At 45.4% G+C, this 13,748-nt stretch overlaps 1 protein-coding gene across 4 annotated transcripts in view; it reads left to right on the plus strand.

The window, feature by feature from the left end:
• The window catches only part of NDC1 (NDC1 transmembrane nucleoporin), a 63,056-nt gene extending 51,260 nt beyond the window's left edge, over nt 1-11,796 (plus strand). For all 4 annotated transcript variants that reach the window (XM_089300593.1, XM_089300595.1, XM_089300596.1 and 1 more), the window contains 2 exons: nt 4,646-4,806; nt 9,237-11,796. In XM_089300593.1, coding sequence (XP_089156719.1) covers nt 4,646-4,806; nt 9,237-9,300 — 225 coding nt within the window. In that variant the 3' untranslated portion in view covers nt 9,301-11,796. The remainder of the gene's footprint in view (nt 1-4,645; nt 4,807-9,236) is intronic.
• The last annotated feature ends 1,952 nt before the right edge of the window (nt 11,797-13,748 follow it).

The raw sequence follows: 13,748 nt of genomic DNA on the forward strand, positions 1-13,748 counted from the left end.
GAAAGCAGTGGAAGATGGCCCAAGTCCTTGGGCCCCTGCACCCACATGGGAGACCCAGAAGAAGCTCCTGGCTCCTAGCTTCTGATTGGTGCAGCTCTGGCTGTTGTAGCCAATGGGAAGTGAACCAGCAGATGGAAGACTTCCTCTCTTCCTCTTCTTTTCTCTAACTCTGACTTTCAAATAAATAAATAAAGAAGTCTTCAAAAAAATAATAAAGCAAATCTGGTTTGGAATCGCTGAACCTGAAGCTCATCTGTTCTGAAGGAGCTCGGTGAGATTGGAGGGATGCCAAGGACAAATCAGCTCCAAGCCGAGGCTTTCCTCCTTATACCATTAGGGTCTGTTGCGCCTTATTTATTTCTTGCAGTTTTTGTTTTTTTTTTTTTTTAAAGATTTATTTATTTATTTGAAAATCAAAGTTACACAGAGAGAGAAGGAGAGGCAGAGAGAGAGAGAGAGATCTTCCATCCGCTGGTTCACTCCCCAATTGGCCACAATGCCGGAGCTGCGCTGATCCAAAGCCAGGAGCCAGGAGCTTCCTCTGGGTCTCCCATGTAGGTGCAGGGGCCCTAGGACTCAGGCCATCTTCTACTGCTTTCCCAGGCCATAGCAGAGAGCTGGATCTGAAGTGGAGCAGCCAGGATTTGAACCAGCACCCATATAGAATGCTGGCACTGCAGGCTTTCCTGCTATACCACAGTGCTGGCCCAAACAGTTTTTTTTTTTTTAATAGTTCAAACTCTGTAAAGATTGATGCATTGTTACTTTTATTCTTTCTTAGAATTATTTCAAAGAACGGGGCCAGCGCTGCGGCTCACTAGGCTAATCCTCCGCCTTGCGGCGCTGGCACACCGGGTTCTAGTCCCGGTCGGGGTGCCGGATTCTGTCCCAGTTACCCCTCTTCCAGGCCAGCCCTCTGCTGTGGCCAGGGAGTGCAGTGGAGGATGGCCCAAGTGCTTGGGCCCTGCACCCCATGGAAGACCAGGAAAAGTACCTGGCTCCTGGCTCCTGCCATTGGATCAGCGCGGTGCACTGGCTGCAGCGCACCGGCTGCGGCGGCCATTGGAGGGTGAACCAATGGCAAAGGAAGACCTTTCTCTCTGTCTCTCTCTCTCACTGTCCACTCTGCCTGTCAAAAAATAAAAATAAAAAAATAAAAAATAAATAAAATAAATAAAAAGAATTATTTCAAAGAACGAAGAGAAAAATTACTTATAAGAAGTTCATTCTCTTATAATTATCCATATTGTAGTGTTTCATCTACTTGTTCACTCCCTAAATGCCACAATACCTGGGGACTGGACCAGGCCAGACTCCACCAGTGTCTCCCATGTTGTGGCAGGGACCCAAGTACTTGAGCCATCACTTCTCAGGGTAACCATCAGAAATAGAGTGGGAACTCGAACCCAAGTACTCTCATTTGGGGGATTGGCGTCTCAACTGCTGTGCCAGTGTCTCTCCTGCAGTTGTAGTCTATAATCTTCAGATAATAATATTCTAGGTGTATTTTCTCCAACTTGAGAATTGATGATAGAATGATAAGTTCTTAAGGAGAAAAAGGAACTATTTGTGATAGTCTCATCTAGTGAGCCATTGTGTTCAACTTGCAGTCTTTTGAGTCCTCCTATTTTGCTGAGAGTTCATGAGATGGCTCCTTCACTTGTGCACCAGCACTTACTTGACCTAGTTGGTAAGGGGCTGAGTGCTATAGATTATGAAAAGGAAACAGGTGAGATTGAAGTCATGGGTTTGATTATGAGTTTATATTTTTAAACCTAAAAATGAGTATGTTTTGCTATTACAGTATAAAGAAAATGACTGTACTCTCTTCAACAAAATTATGAGCTACAACATTTTCAAAAATACCGCATTTTGGTGGTACAAATGCAAGAACCAGAACCGGAAGCATTGATGAGTGGGAACCTGTTAGAGCAGTGTCTTCAATTTGAGATCAAGGTTTTCCAGGTGGATGTGTCCCAGCTTTATGCGTGACACTGAGGAGCAGCTGGCTGCATTCACAGGACATTGCCCATTTCAGATGTGTAGATCTAAAAACTGGGAAAATATGGGACAAAAGTTTAGACAATAAAAGTAAAATAGGGGCCGGTGTTTATGTAGTGGATAAAGCTGCCGCCTGCAATGGTGGCTTCCCTGTGGGTACCAGTTCAAGTCCTGACTGCTCCACTTCCAATTTTTCCGCCTGCTAATGGCCTGGTAAAAGTGGCAGAAGATGGCTCAGGTATATGGGCCACTGCGCCCACGTGGGAGACCTGGAAGAAGCTTCTGGCTCTTGGGTTCTGCCTGGCTTTGTGCTGGCTGTTGCAGCCATCTGGGCAGTCAACCAGTGGATGGAAGATCTCTCTTCTGTGTCTCTCCCTCCCTCTCTGTAACTCTGACTTTCAAATCAATCAATCAATCTTTAAATAAATAGATTTTGTTGGACGCAAGTGGTTTCTGATGACTATTTTTCTTGGTGTGCTGAGGGTTAACCAGAATGTTCTGCAAGAAGATCTATCTATCTATCTATCTATGGCCAAGTTACAGAGAGATCTGGAGCCAGCGCTGTGGCGTAGTGGGTAAAGCTGCTGCCTGCGGTGCCGGCATCCCATATGGGCACCGGTTCAAGACTGTTCCACTTCTGATCCAGCTCTCTGCTATGGTTGGGAAAGCAGTGGAAGATGGCCCAAGTCCTTAGGCGCCTGCACCTAAGTGGGGGACCCAGAAGAAGCTCCTGGCTCCTGGCTTCAGTTGGCACAGCTCTGGCCATTGTAGCCATTTGGGGAATGAACCAGTGGATGGAGGACTTCCTCTCTTTCTCTCTCTCTTTCTCTGGCTCTGCCTATCAAGTAAATAAATCTTTTTTAAAAAAAAAAAAGTACGTCAAGTAGATCCGAAGATTCTGTCTTGCTGGGTGATTGTTCCTTCCCTCCAGTCCCAAGTTTATCCTCCACGCAGAGAGAAGGACTGGGCGTCAGGCGCAGTTGTGAGCATGCCCTGAAAGTGGGGATGAAGGCCGCAGTTCTTCCCCTGGGTGCTCAGAGCAGGAGCTCGAGGAAATGCGTGAAGAAGACCTGCAGTGAGTCCTGGGGGCTCGCTCCGGAGAAGTCCACGTAGATCGCGCAGCGAAGCCTCCAGCTGTGCGTGCAGAGCTGCTGGTCAGTTCTGTAGGACGTCCCACTCGGGGGCAGGAGCCAAGACTCCCAGGTCTCTCAGGAAGGTCTAGTGCAGAAGGTAGAGACCAAAAGAAGCAAAGTGGCAGCTCGTAAGAAATTATGAAAAGCCTAAAAAAGCTATCATTTAAATCCTCAGGATAAGAGGATACTGTATCCTTGAAACAAAAATAGAATGCTAAAGGGAGAAGAACACTCAGATGACATGAAAGAGCCTTGAAATTAAAAACATGATTTTAATTATTTTTGTTTCAGTTCTTTCAGTGGTTATATCCATAACTATAACTAATATGCTTGTACTGTTATTTCTTGTTTTGCTAGACTTACCTTGCCATAATAGGTTAACACACTTTTCATCTTCACATCTGCCTTCTCTTAATGTAGCTTTATAATTTGCCTTTGGACTTTGAAAGATATTTTAAAATCTATTTTTTAAAAAAGATTTATTTGAAAGGCAGAATTAAAGGGAGAGACACAGATTCACTGGTTCTCTCCCCAAATGGCTGCAACAGCAGGCCTGGGCCAGGCTGAAGCCAGGAGCCAGGAGCCAGGAGCTTCAACCGCGTCTCCCATGTGGGTGCAAGGGCCCAAGTACTTGGACCATCTTCTGCTGCTTTCCCAGATGCATTAGCAGGGAGCTGGATTGCAAGTGGAGCAGCTGGGACTTGAACTAGTATCCATATGGGATGCCAGCATTGTAGGTGGTGGCCTAAACTATTATGCCACAATGCTGGCCCCAAATTCTGTTTCTTATTTTTTCAATGATTACAGCCGGTTTCACTTGCTTTGGTGTTGTGGCTGAGACCCACAGTAAAGGTGTTGCTGGAAGTCCTGCACCCCACGCTGAGGAGGCTGGCAGCGTCGCCTGTCCCGGTTCCACATTCTCAAGGCTGCGGAGTTGCAGCTGCTCAGCAGGGCGCAGGTCTGGACTTTGCTGCAGCCTGCTAACTGCTGGCGTCACTGAGCCTCTCTTGCATGGTTTTTCAAGCTATTTTGATAATGATCCAAAATAAGGAATATATTTTACAGTATGTCTGTGCGTATTTATAATTCTATCTGCCTCTCTCTAAAGTAAAATCTTACTAGTTGCACAGAGTTGCCTTAAGAAAATTTTTAAAAAATTATTTATGTTTAATTATTTAAAAGGCAGAGAGAGAAATCTTCTATTCTCTGGGTCACTTCACAAATGACTGCAGTAATTGTGGGGCTGGGCCAGGCTGAAGCTGGGAGCCAGGAACTCCATCCTGGTCTCTCGGGGGTGACGAGGACTCGAGTACTTGAGCCGTCGTCTGCCGTCTCCCTGGGTATGCGTTAACCAGAAGCTGGATGGTACGTGGATCCGGGACTCCAATCTAGGACTCCTGTATGGGATGTCAGTGTCCCAAGCTGCAACTCAACTGCTGTGTCAAATGCCTACCTCAGAGTTCCTTTTCTTGATAATGTGAACGAATGTGTTTTCTTCGTTTCTTGTCTAGGCAGTCGACAAGTACTTCAAGCTTCCTCATGCCTCCAGCAAACCACCCCGGATTCCGGGAAGCCTTGTGGACACTTCTTATAAGACATTAAGGTTCGCATTCAGAGCATCCCTGAAAACTGCCATCTATCGAATAACCACTACGTTTGGAGACAATCTGAAGTAAGCATACCTGTTTTGATCCAGGCTAATAGTCTACTCGCAGGGGTCTCTGGGATGCAGATGAGTTCATTGATTGTAAAGGCTCACGTGGTGAAGTGCGTTCTTTGGTGATGATGCCCACATAAATGAACAGCTTGGATGTAGGCATAACCCTTATGTTTTAAAACCTGGCCTCTTACAAACTTTGGAGATTTCTCTCAAATGAATGAAAGAATAGAAAGTTATAAAAGCAGCAAGTGTAATTGTTTACATATGTGTGTATATATTCTAATTACTAAAGACCTTTCGAGGAGAAAAAAGACAACACACTGAGTCCCTCTCCAGAAAAGAATGAAGGCTAGTTCTGGTGTTACTTTAGTCAGCAGACAAGACTGGGGTGAGCAGCATAAGCCGCGGATGAGACCTGCCCTTTCTGAATCACACTGGGAAGGCACTGACAGGTGCCGGCCCCTTCCGAGCCTAGCCTGTTTATATTTACAGTCATTGATGTTTACCGCTTTTCTCTCGTGAAATGCTCCAGCGAGGCAGGACGAGGGACAGTAGTTTATTAATTGAACTATGTTTATCATAATTATAAATGCACTGTAGGAGGCATGGCAGGTTGCTCTGCGTCTTCTCTCTGCAGTCATACGGAGCTGACGACTTCCTCAGGATGCCTGCTTTCAGAATCTGGTTACGTATGCTGCTGCTTTTACTTCTGTAATACGAGGCAGCAGCAGGATCCAGTATTTGCGGAGCACTTTGGTTCTGAGTGGGAATAAAAAGAGCTGAAGAATCCTCTTAAGAGGTTCATTAACTTGCTGAAAAACCAACCGAAAAGGGGCTGGCTTTGTGTGGAGTGAGTTAAGCAGCCGATTGTGGTGTTGGCATCCCATATCGGAGTGCCAGTTCAAGTCTTGGCTGCTTCTCCACCCCCCTTCTTAAGGGTGGGGTTTGTCATGGAAATGTAGTCAGTTAAAGGTGGTCAGGGAAGAATTTTTTTTTTTAAGATTTATTTTATGTATTTGAAATAGTTGCAGAGGGAAAAAATATATATTTTATATATAGAGAGAAAGATTTTCCATCCTTTGGTTCACCCCACAAAGGCCCACAACAGCTGAGGCTGGGACAGCCCGAAGCCAGGAACCAGGAGTTTCATCCAGGTCTTCCACGTAGGTACAGGGGCCAAGGATTTGGGCCATCACCTGCTGCTTTCCCAGGCACATTAGCAGAGAGCTGGATTGGAAGTGGAGCAGTAGGACTTGACCTGGGGTTGCAGATGGTGGCTTAACCCACTGTGCCACAACACTGTCCCAAGTTGTTCTCTTCTAATCCAACTCCCTACTTATGTGCTTGTGAAACACTGGAGGATCGCCCAAGTGCTTCAGCCTCTGCCACTCAAGTGCGAGACCCAGATGGACTTGTGGGCTTTTGGTTTGGCCTGGATCAGCCCCTGCCTTTGTGCCATTTGGGGAGTGAATCAGCAGATGAAAGATACCTGTCTTTTCCTCTCTGTCTATCTCTTCCTTTCTCTGTCCCTCTGCATGTCACATACAAGAATAAATACATCTTTAAAAACCAAAACCAAAAAAATTATTTATTCAGTGTCTTCTAGAGATGTGCTGTCCAAAATTTCTGTTAATTCAAGTTAAATAAAATTTAAAATTCATTTTGTCAGCCACACTAGCCACATTTCAAGTACTCAGTAACTACATATGGCCTGTGGTTACCAGACTGGACAACATACATATAAAACATTTCTATTATTTTTTTTTAAATTTATATGATAGAAACACTCCATCCTAGTCTCCCACATGGGTAGCAGGGGCCCGAGGACTTGGGCCGTCCTCTGCAGCTTTTCCAGGTGCATTAGCAGAGAGGTGAATGATAAACGGTACTCTTATTTATGATGCAAGGATTACAGGCAGTACTTTAACCTTCTGTGCCACACACCAGCCCCAAAATAATTTGCCCTAATGACTTGGCTACGGTTATACAGGTAGTAAGTTGCAAAAACCAGAATTCAGACTTAAATCTTTCCAGCCCTTGTTCTATCTGTGATGTCTGTATTGCTAACTAGCGAACTGTTGTCTCCCCAACCTCTAATCAGCTCTTTTTTTGTTTCTGTTTTTAAATTTTTAAAATTTATTTATTTATTTTGTACAAAGGGCAGGGACTTAATCAACACAAGCTTATGACCCACACTTATTGAGAATTTGTCGTTCATGGGGAATAATTGCAATCTCCAATCCCTGTTGAATGGGGTTCAACGGGTTACCCGTGCCTACCGGTGTAGGGTAGGTACACGCTGAGCCAGTCAGGGTAGCGCACCTGTAGCCCTGAACATCTAAGGGCATCACAGACCTGTTATTGCTCAGTCTTGGGTGGCTGAACGCCATTTGTCCTTCTAAGAAGTTGGGGGACACCGACCGCTCAGGGATTGTGTAACTAGTGTGCATGCCAGAGCCTCATTCGTTATCAGAATTAAGCAGACAAATCGCTCCACCAACTAAGAACGGCCGTGCAGCACCACCCACGTAACTGAGAAAGAGCCATCAATCTGTCAGTCCTGTCCATGTCTGGGAGATCAGCTCTCTCTGACACTGTTAATGCTGCCAAGAGAAGGGAGTGCCGTCCAACCTGCTGTGCTTCAGTTGCTGTTGAGAGAGGTACACTGGGCTCATCCACTTACAATGTCACTGCACTAATTTATTGTGACAGTGGCTGTCACCCAACTGTTCCCTGCTCAGAGCCCCACTTCTGAGAACCAGGAGTAAATGCAGTAAACCCTTGAGCTGATGGTGTGCTTTTTCAAAAGTAAATTTTACAGTGTATATTTGAGGTTTACAACATGACTGTGGGATGCATATAGTTAGCAAAATGATGCCTGCAGTGAAGCAGGTTAACATATCTGTCATCTCACACAAGTTTTGGCTGGTGGCAGGAGGACCTGAAATTCTTCTTTGACCAGAACTTCTAATGCAGTTTTATGGATTGAAGTCTTCACATTGTACATTAGATCCTACAGAGTTGCTCATTCTACATCTCTGCTACTTTGTATCCCTTGACCTACATCCCTCTATTTCCTCCCCCCCTTTTAATTTAGGTGATTAAAAGTTATTGATTTTCATTTTATTTGAAAGACAGAGAAACAGGCACACAGACACAGATCTTCTATCTGTTAATTCACGCCCCAAATGCCCGCAACAGCCAGGGCTGGGCCAAGCTGAAGCCAAGAGCTTGGAACTCACTCCAGGTCTCCCGTGTGGACAGCAAGGCCCTGAGCACTTGAGTCATCACCTGCTCTGGTTCTCCGTCCACAGTACCAAGTGGAGAAACCTGCCCTCAAACCAGACCTTCCTGTGGGATGCCGGTAGCCCACGTGGGATTTAACTGCTGAGCCAAACGTCTACTCCTCGATTTAGGCCCATTGTATTTGCTGCTTTTCTAGTATGTAACATAGCAAGATGGATTTGAGGGGCAGAGGTCGTTCCTAGTGGTGGGCGCACTAACGATAGATGGTACGGGCTACTTCACTGCTGGGAGTCCAGGGAGCGCCACAGCTGTGGTGCTGGAGAGCGCTCGGAGCGGGCAGTTAGAGACGCCAGCCTCAACCTCCGGAGGGCACCTTTGCACAGGGCAGTGCTCGGCGTGCTTTCCGTGTGGCTTCAGAAAGCAGAGGTGTTGTGTATAAGGCGTTTTAGGACGATTTGTAGCAAGCTGATTAAAATAAGGCCGTCTTTATACTTTAAGGTGGTGACCTTTGGTTACCTGGAATTTTATTCAGTAATGACACGTTACAGTGAATACAGTGAATCTTTCGCTGTATTCCAGCTTTGCCTAAATTTGACAGGCAGTTTTGGATGCGTTTCCGCGCTCTGTGCTGGTTTTGTCCAGGTGCCGCATTTCTGCGGTGCTGAGGGTGCAGCACACTGAGCGCCCCCTCCAGAACATGTTGGGTTCAAAGGGAGACGGAAATCGAAACCACCAAGCTGTTACCTTTGAAAACGATTAATGTAGTCTATTGTGTTTTAACCAAACATTTTAGTTTAAAGGATTTTCTATTAAAGGCAATTCAAATACTCCGCAGCTCAAAGATAATGTTGGAATCTGGTTTAAATAAAATAATAAAATCCAGAAAATGGACTGCAAGGCCTGCAGCTCTGCACAGCAGGTTCCACAGCAGAGCAGGTTAACATCGATGCCTTCACTTGTCAGTCTCAATTTGCTCTGGTCCTTTAGAAGGTAGAAGCATGCTGTTACTGAGTGCAAGCCCTCCTCTTCAGTAGATTAAAAAGGGTTTTTATCCGATGTTTTTCAGAAGTACTAAATAAGTGAAGATTTCTATTCATTTTTAATTGTTTTGAAAAATATTGACTCTGTGCTCTGTGGTTCACTTAATATGCTTAATGTAAAATAAAGCTTATGCTTTGAATTTATGTTTCATTTAGTGCTGTGCAGGCATCTGCAGAACATCAGAGAAGACTTCAGCAGTTCTTGGAGTTCAAAGACTAGTTAAGTAATATAAACTGTGTTCATTACACTGCTGATACAGCTACAGATGGGACAGTAAATGTTCGGCATTCTTGGATCAGAAGAAAATGGACTAATTAGATGCTTCCTTTGTCGTGGTGGTTGCTTTGAAAACTATACTTTAATGGGAGAAATCATGGAAAGAAATTCTCAACAGAATAACTGAAAACTGCCTTTTCTGTACCGATTGTTTTTTGTGTGTGTGGTATAATAAAATCTTTATTCAATTTTACAGAAGCATCTATGGCAGTAGAAATGTCTCAAGCTCATATAACTTAATAATAATCACTCAAAATTTTTTAGAATTTGCTTTTGAAAAGAATGGAGCCAGTTCAGAAGTTACATATGTGTCGACTAGATACAGTCTCCCTAATCATTCTAAGAGTTTAGCTCTCTATAAACGTCAGGTGACATAAACCTTTCTAGAGTAGTTTCTGTTTACTGAAGGACCAAAACAGTAACAGTGGAGAGAAATTCACAGAAAAATATTGTCTGAAAGACATATTTTGTTAATCTGTTAGGTTGTGTTTTTGTTTCCAGGGACAAATTAAATTTGCATGATTGTCCAAAAAAAAGTCTCAATTTACAGATGCTAACTCTATATAAAGGAATGTGGAAAAATTCAGTTCTTAAGTTACAAGATTAAACGTTCACATTTGGTTTTTGAAAAACAATAGACAATATGAATTTATTTTGTATCATGCTAGTAAACAATAAGTATATGAGTATTTTCCCAACTAGTTTTGCTTTCTTTTTCTGGAACAAAACATTAAGTAATTGCAGAGTTTTTCTTTTTTCGTTTTTGGCAGAGTTTTTCAAGCAAGAGAAAAAAATTTTCAAGAAAACCCAGGGAATGTTCCTTTTTTAACCCCATGTTTCATCTTCATTAGGTCGGGTTATTTCGTCTTGCTTGTCTGGCCTCACAGAGGGAGGGGCCTCTGCTGTGGTAACTGGCTAATTAAAATATAATAGGAAAATCTTTAAAGCCAGATACAACTTAGTCATGAAAGAGTGAGCGAAAGCCAGCGTCAGAGAGATTACTGTACTTGGTGCGTGTTGTAAGTCCCGAGTGTGAGTGAGGTAATTTTATAATTTATTAGATCAACTTCTCTGGAGATGAAAGATTGGAAGTCCTGGTGGTAGATATTCGTAGGACCAGCTTTGGACTGAAATGCTCCCTTGTGATTCTTTGCTTATTATCTTTTCCCTCTAGAGTCCCCCGATTTTTTTCTTTCAAGTCAGCACAGCATTGTGTATGGGAGTCTTTAATGTGGCATATATGTCTACCATTTGTCTGATTCATTGATGTATTATATCTTTACAACAGAATATTTTAGCTCCGGGCCCTGTTGCCCCTTCCACCAGCACATGCCAAATTATAAATGAATCCTGCTGGCCTTTAAAGTGTCTTTATGGGACAGACAGTTCCCCATTTGTCAAGCATTTGGGTGTTTAGGCTATTGCCCTTGGCTTTAGCTTTTCTTTTTTTTCTTTCTTTTTTTCTTTTTTTTTTTGCATTGTGTCTGAAGTTGCGTTGACCTCCGTTGTTGAATGTTAAAAGTCGAATTTTGATGAGGTGGCCTCTTAGAGATGACCAGAGATTGTGGCCGGGTCGACTGAGAACTGTGTGTTCCATGTTTTAGAGGCATGTGCTGTGCTGCCCCTGGCTGAGGCATCTGGGGAGACAAGGATTCCTAACCTGCTTCCTTTAAAGAATTGGGTATTTGACCCATTATGTTTTCCTGAGGCTAAAGATGGGATGATTCCTTCCAACTCTTGACTTGTGTAAAATGAAAATGTCTGAGTTTAGGTTTTTGCCGTATACTTCAGGGAAGGTTATATGGGATGCTAACGTGAATGCTTCTGAGATGTTTGTGCCTGCCTTCTCTCAAGACAATGTGCTGTGCACGAACTACAGGCCACGTCGTGTCTGCCTGTTGGCAATGTGGAAACTGCCTCCCTAGATCTGTGTGTTTAGTAGATAAGACCCGGCCACTGTGTATTGATAATCTCTCCATCTGTTGGGGCTGGGGTCTTACTACAGAGGGCTTCTACATATAAGGAGGACCTTGGGGGAGCCAAGAAGAGAGAAGCATTTCCTTGAAGTCACCTCCTGTCCAGTTGCCCACTGATGCTGTAACATTGGCATGAAAATTAAGAGAATGTTCTTTCAAAGCCTCTTTCTGGCTGTCAGTCAAAAACATGAGTGTATCAGCTCTTGTAATGTTTGCGTGATCCTTATGAGAGGTGTGAATCCACACAGCTTCTTCCCAGGGAAGTGGGAAGCTGTTCTCGAATGCACGTTGTGCAGATGGGTGGACTTGGCTAAGCAGCAACTCGGTACTTTGCCGGATTTCTCCCTTGGTCACTGGCTTTTGTGTCCTCCCGTAAATATTTATGATGCTCTGTTTATATACTTTGTATATCATTGATACTGAATTGGGTGGAAAAATAAATGGCCAGTTTTTAAAACCGGGACTATTTAGTGAACTATGTGTGTTTACAAGGTCAGTTAATGAATTTCTGGGGTGGGTGTGTGGGTGTGTGTGTTTGTGTGTTTAACTGTTGCAGTTTAGTTGCTTATAAAACTTGAAAAGGTTTAACTTCATTTGAAAGGCAGAGTTACAGAGGGAGGGAGATCTTCCATCCATTGGTTCACTCCCCCAGAAGGCTGCAAAGGCTGGGGCTGTGCCAGGCCGAAGCTAGGAGCCTGGAGCTTCTTCAGGTCTCCCACGTGAGTGGCAGGGACCCATGCACTTAAGCCATCTTCTGCTGCCTTTCCCAGGCCTTTAGCAGGGGGCTCGATCGGAAGTGGAGCAGCTGGGTCTTGAGCTGGTGCCCATATGGGATGCCAGCATCACAGGCAGAGGCTTAACCTACTGTGCCACAGCACTGGCCCCAAGGTTTAACCTCCTGAGATCAGCTTTTGCCCTTAAGTAGACTGACTTGGTGAGCAGTCCGCGTTTCGTGGTAGCTCCGAGGAGCCTGAATTCTCCAAGTCTGTCTTGGTTGTCTTTCTTCCAGAACTAAACAAAGCATGAGGTGCTGAAAGCCTTGTCTTCACAGAGGTTTCTTTCCTTGCCAAGATAGTGCTTCTCAAAGGAGCCTATCTCCCAGGCTAACATTCTGGCATCGTTACATGAATTGGCCTGAACTTCACCTCTAGTAGGTAGTTGAAGTACAAGGGTCCTCCACTCGCTCTCCTTAGATCCGTAGTCCCCTCTCCTTAGAACCAGACAGCTTCACACACAGATGGCCTCATTCAGCAGTTACCAGTCGGACTGTTCGTAGCAAGCTGCTGACGGCCACTTTTAAATAAGCAGAATTTTCATGGTGTGGAGGGCAAGAAAGGGGACGGCAAAGCACATTGCCTCGCTCTTCTCAGTCGGCTCCTGAGCGGCCTTGGCACTTGGGGCCGTGATGTGGCGGGCGATGCGGAGCTGGCCGATGGCTCGGCAGCGTTCACTGCGTGTCTGTTGTGGCACAGCTGGCCGGCTGGACAGGATGGCCCTCGAGGGCTTGACAGTCTAGCGCAGTGGGTTGGGGGCTTGGTGGGCGTACGATTCACCGGCCGGGCCTGTAAGGTGTGCAGAGTCTGGACCAACAAGCGTCCAGGTGGTGCTCCTGCCGCCCACCAGGAGGCTGCACGTCGGGATTTGGGTTTGCCCCGTGCTGCCCTCTCGGGCAAGTGTCTGAGGTATATGAACCGTGACTGCTATTCTTCAGCCAGCTCATTGGTTGGAAAACACCCACAGGTGGTGCTGACAGCCACTCAGGGGCTCGTAGACTCGGGTTGGAGTTGCTGTGGTGCGCTTTTACGCACGGCGCTTGTCCCATTGCCTGAGTTCCTGCCTTTTTGCAAACTTCCCATTTATTTATTTTTAAGATTTATGTATTTGAAAGGCAGAGTTACAGAGAGCGAGCGAGCGAGCGAGCGAGAGTGCTCTGCAGTATTGCAGAGTGCCTGACAGCGCTCTTCCTAGCTAGCTCGCAGCTACAAGCACACAGTCTCCACCTGCAGTTAGCATAGGAAGGAGGGTTGATCCTGAGGGCCAAGGGAAGTCTTGGTGGTAACAAGCATGGATTTTCTTCTAGACCCCATGCCTAGGGGACTTTCAGGACCTCTAAATGGTTCTCCGCCTCTTTGTGCATCGGTGTTCTGTTCTCTCTGCAGCTGGCATTCTACTCCCTGCAGCGTCCCTCCGCCTCCGGGGTTCCCATGTAGTAGGAGTTGACCCGCTGTCTGTGAATGCCAGTCAGAGTCTAGACTCAGAGAGGCCCCAGTGCATCAGTCTCTCCGAGGGTTGAATGAGGCTCGCGGGACAAGATCCTGCAGTGCCAGCCTGGCTGCTGAGAGCCCGTCTGTTGATCAGGATGAGGTGGAGGGCGGGGGGCCATTGTGAGTCTCCCAGGATAAAGGACAAAATTTG

This window comes from Oryctolagus cuniculus, chromosome 7 (assembly GCF_051225735.1).
Source record: "Oryctolagus cuniculus isolate XC-2025 breed Fujian yellow rabbit chromosome 7, ASM5122573v1, whole genome shotgun sequence".
NCBI classification, from domain to species: domain Eukaryota; kingdom Metazoa; phylum Chordata; class Mammalia; order Lagomorpha; family Leporidae; genus Oryctolagus; species Oryctolagus cuniculus.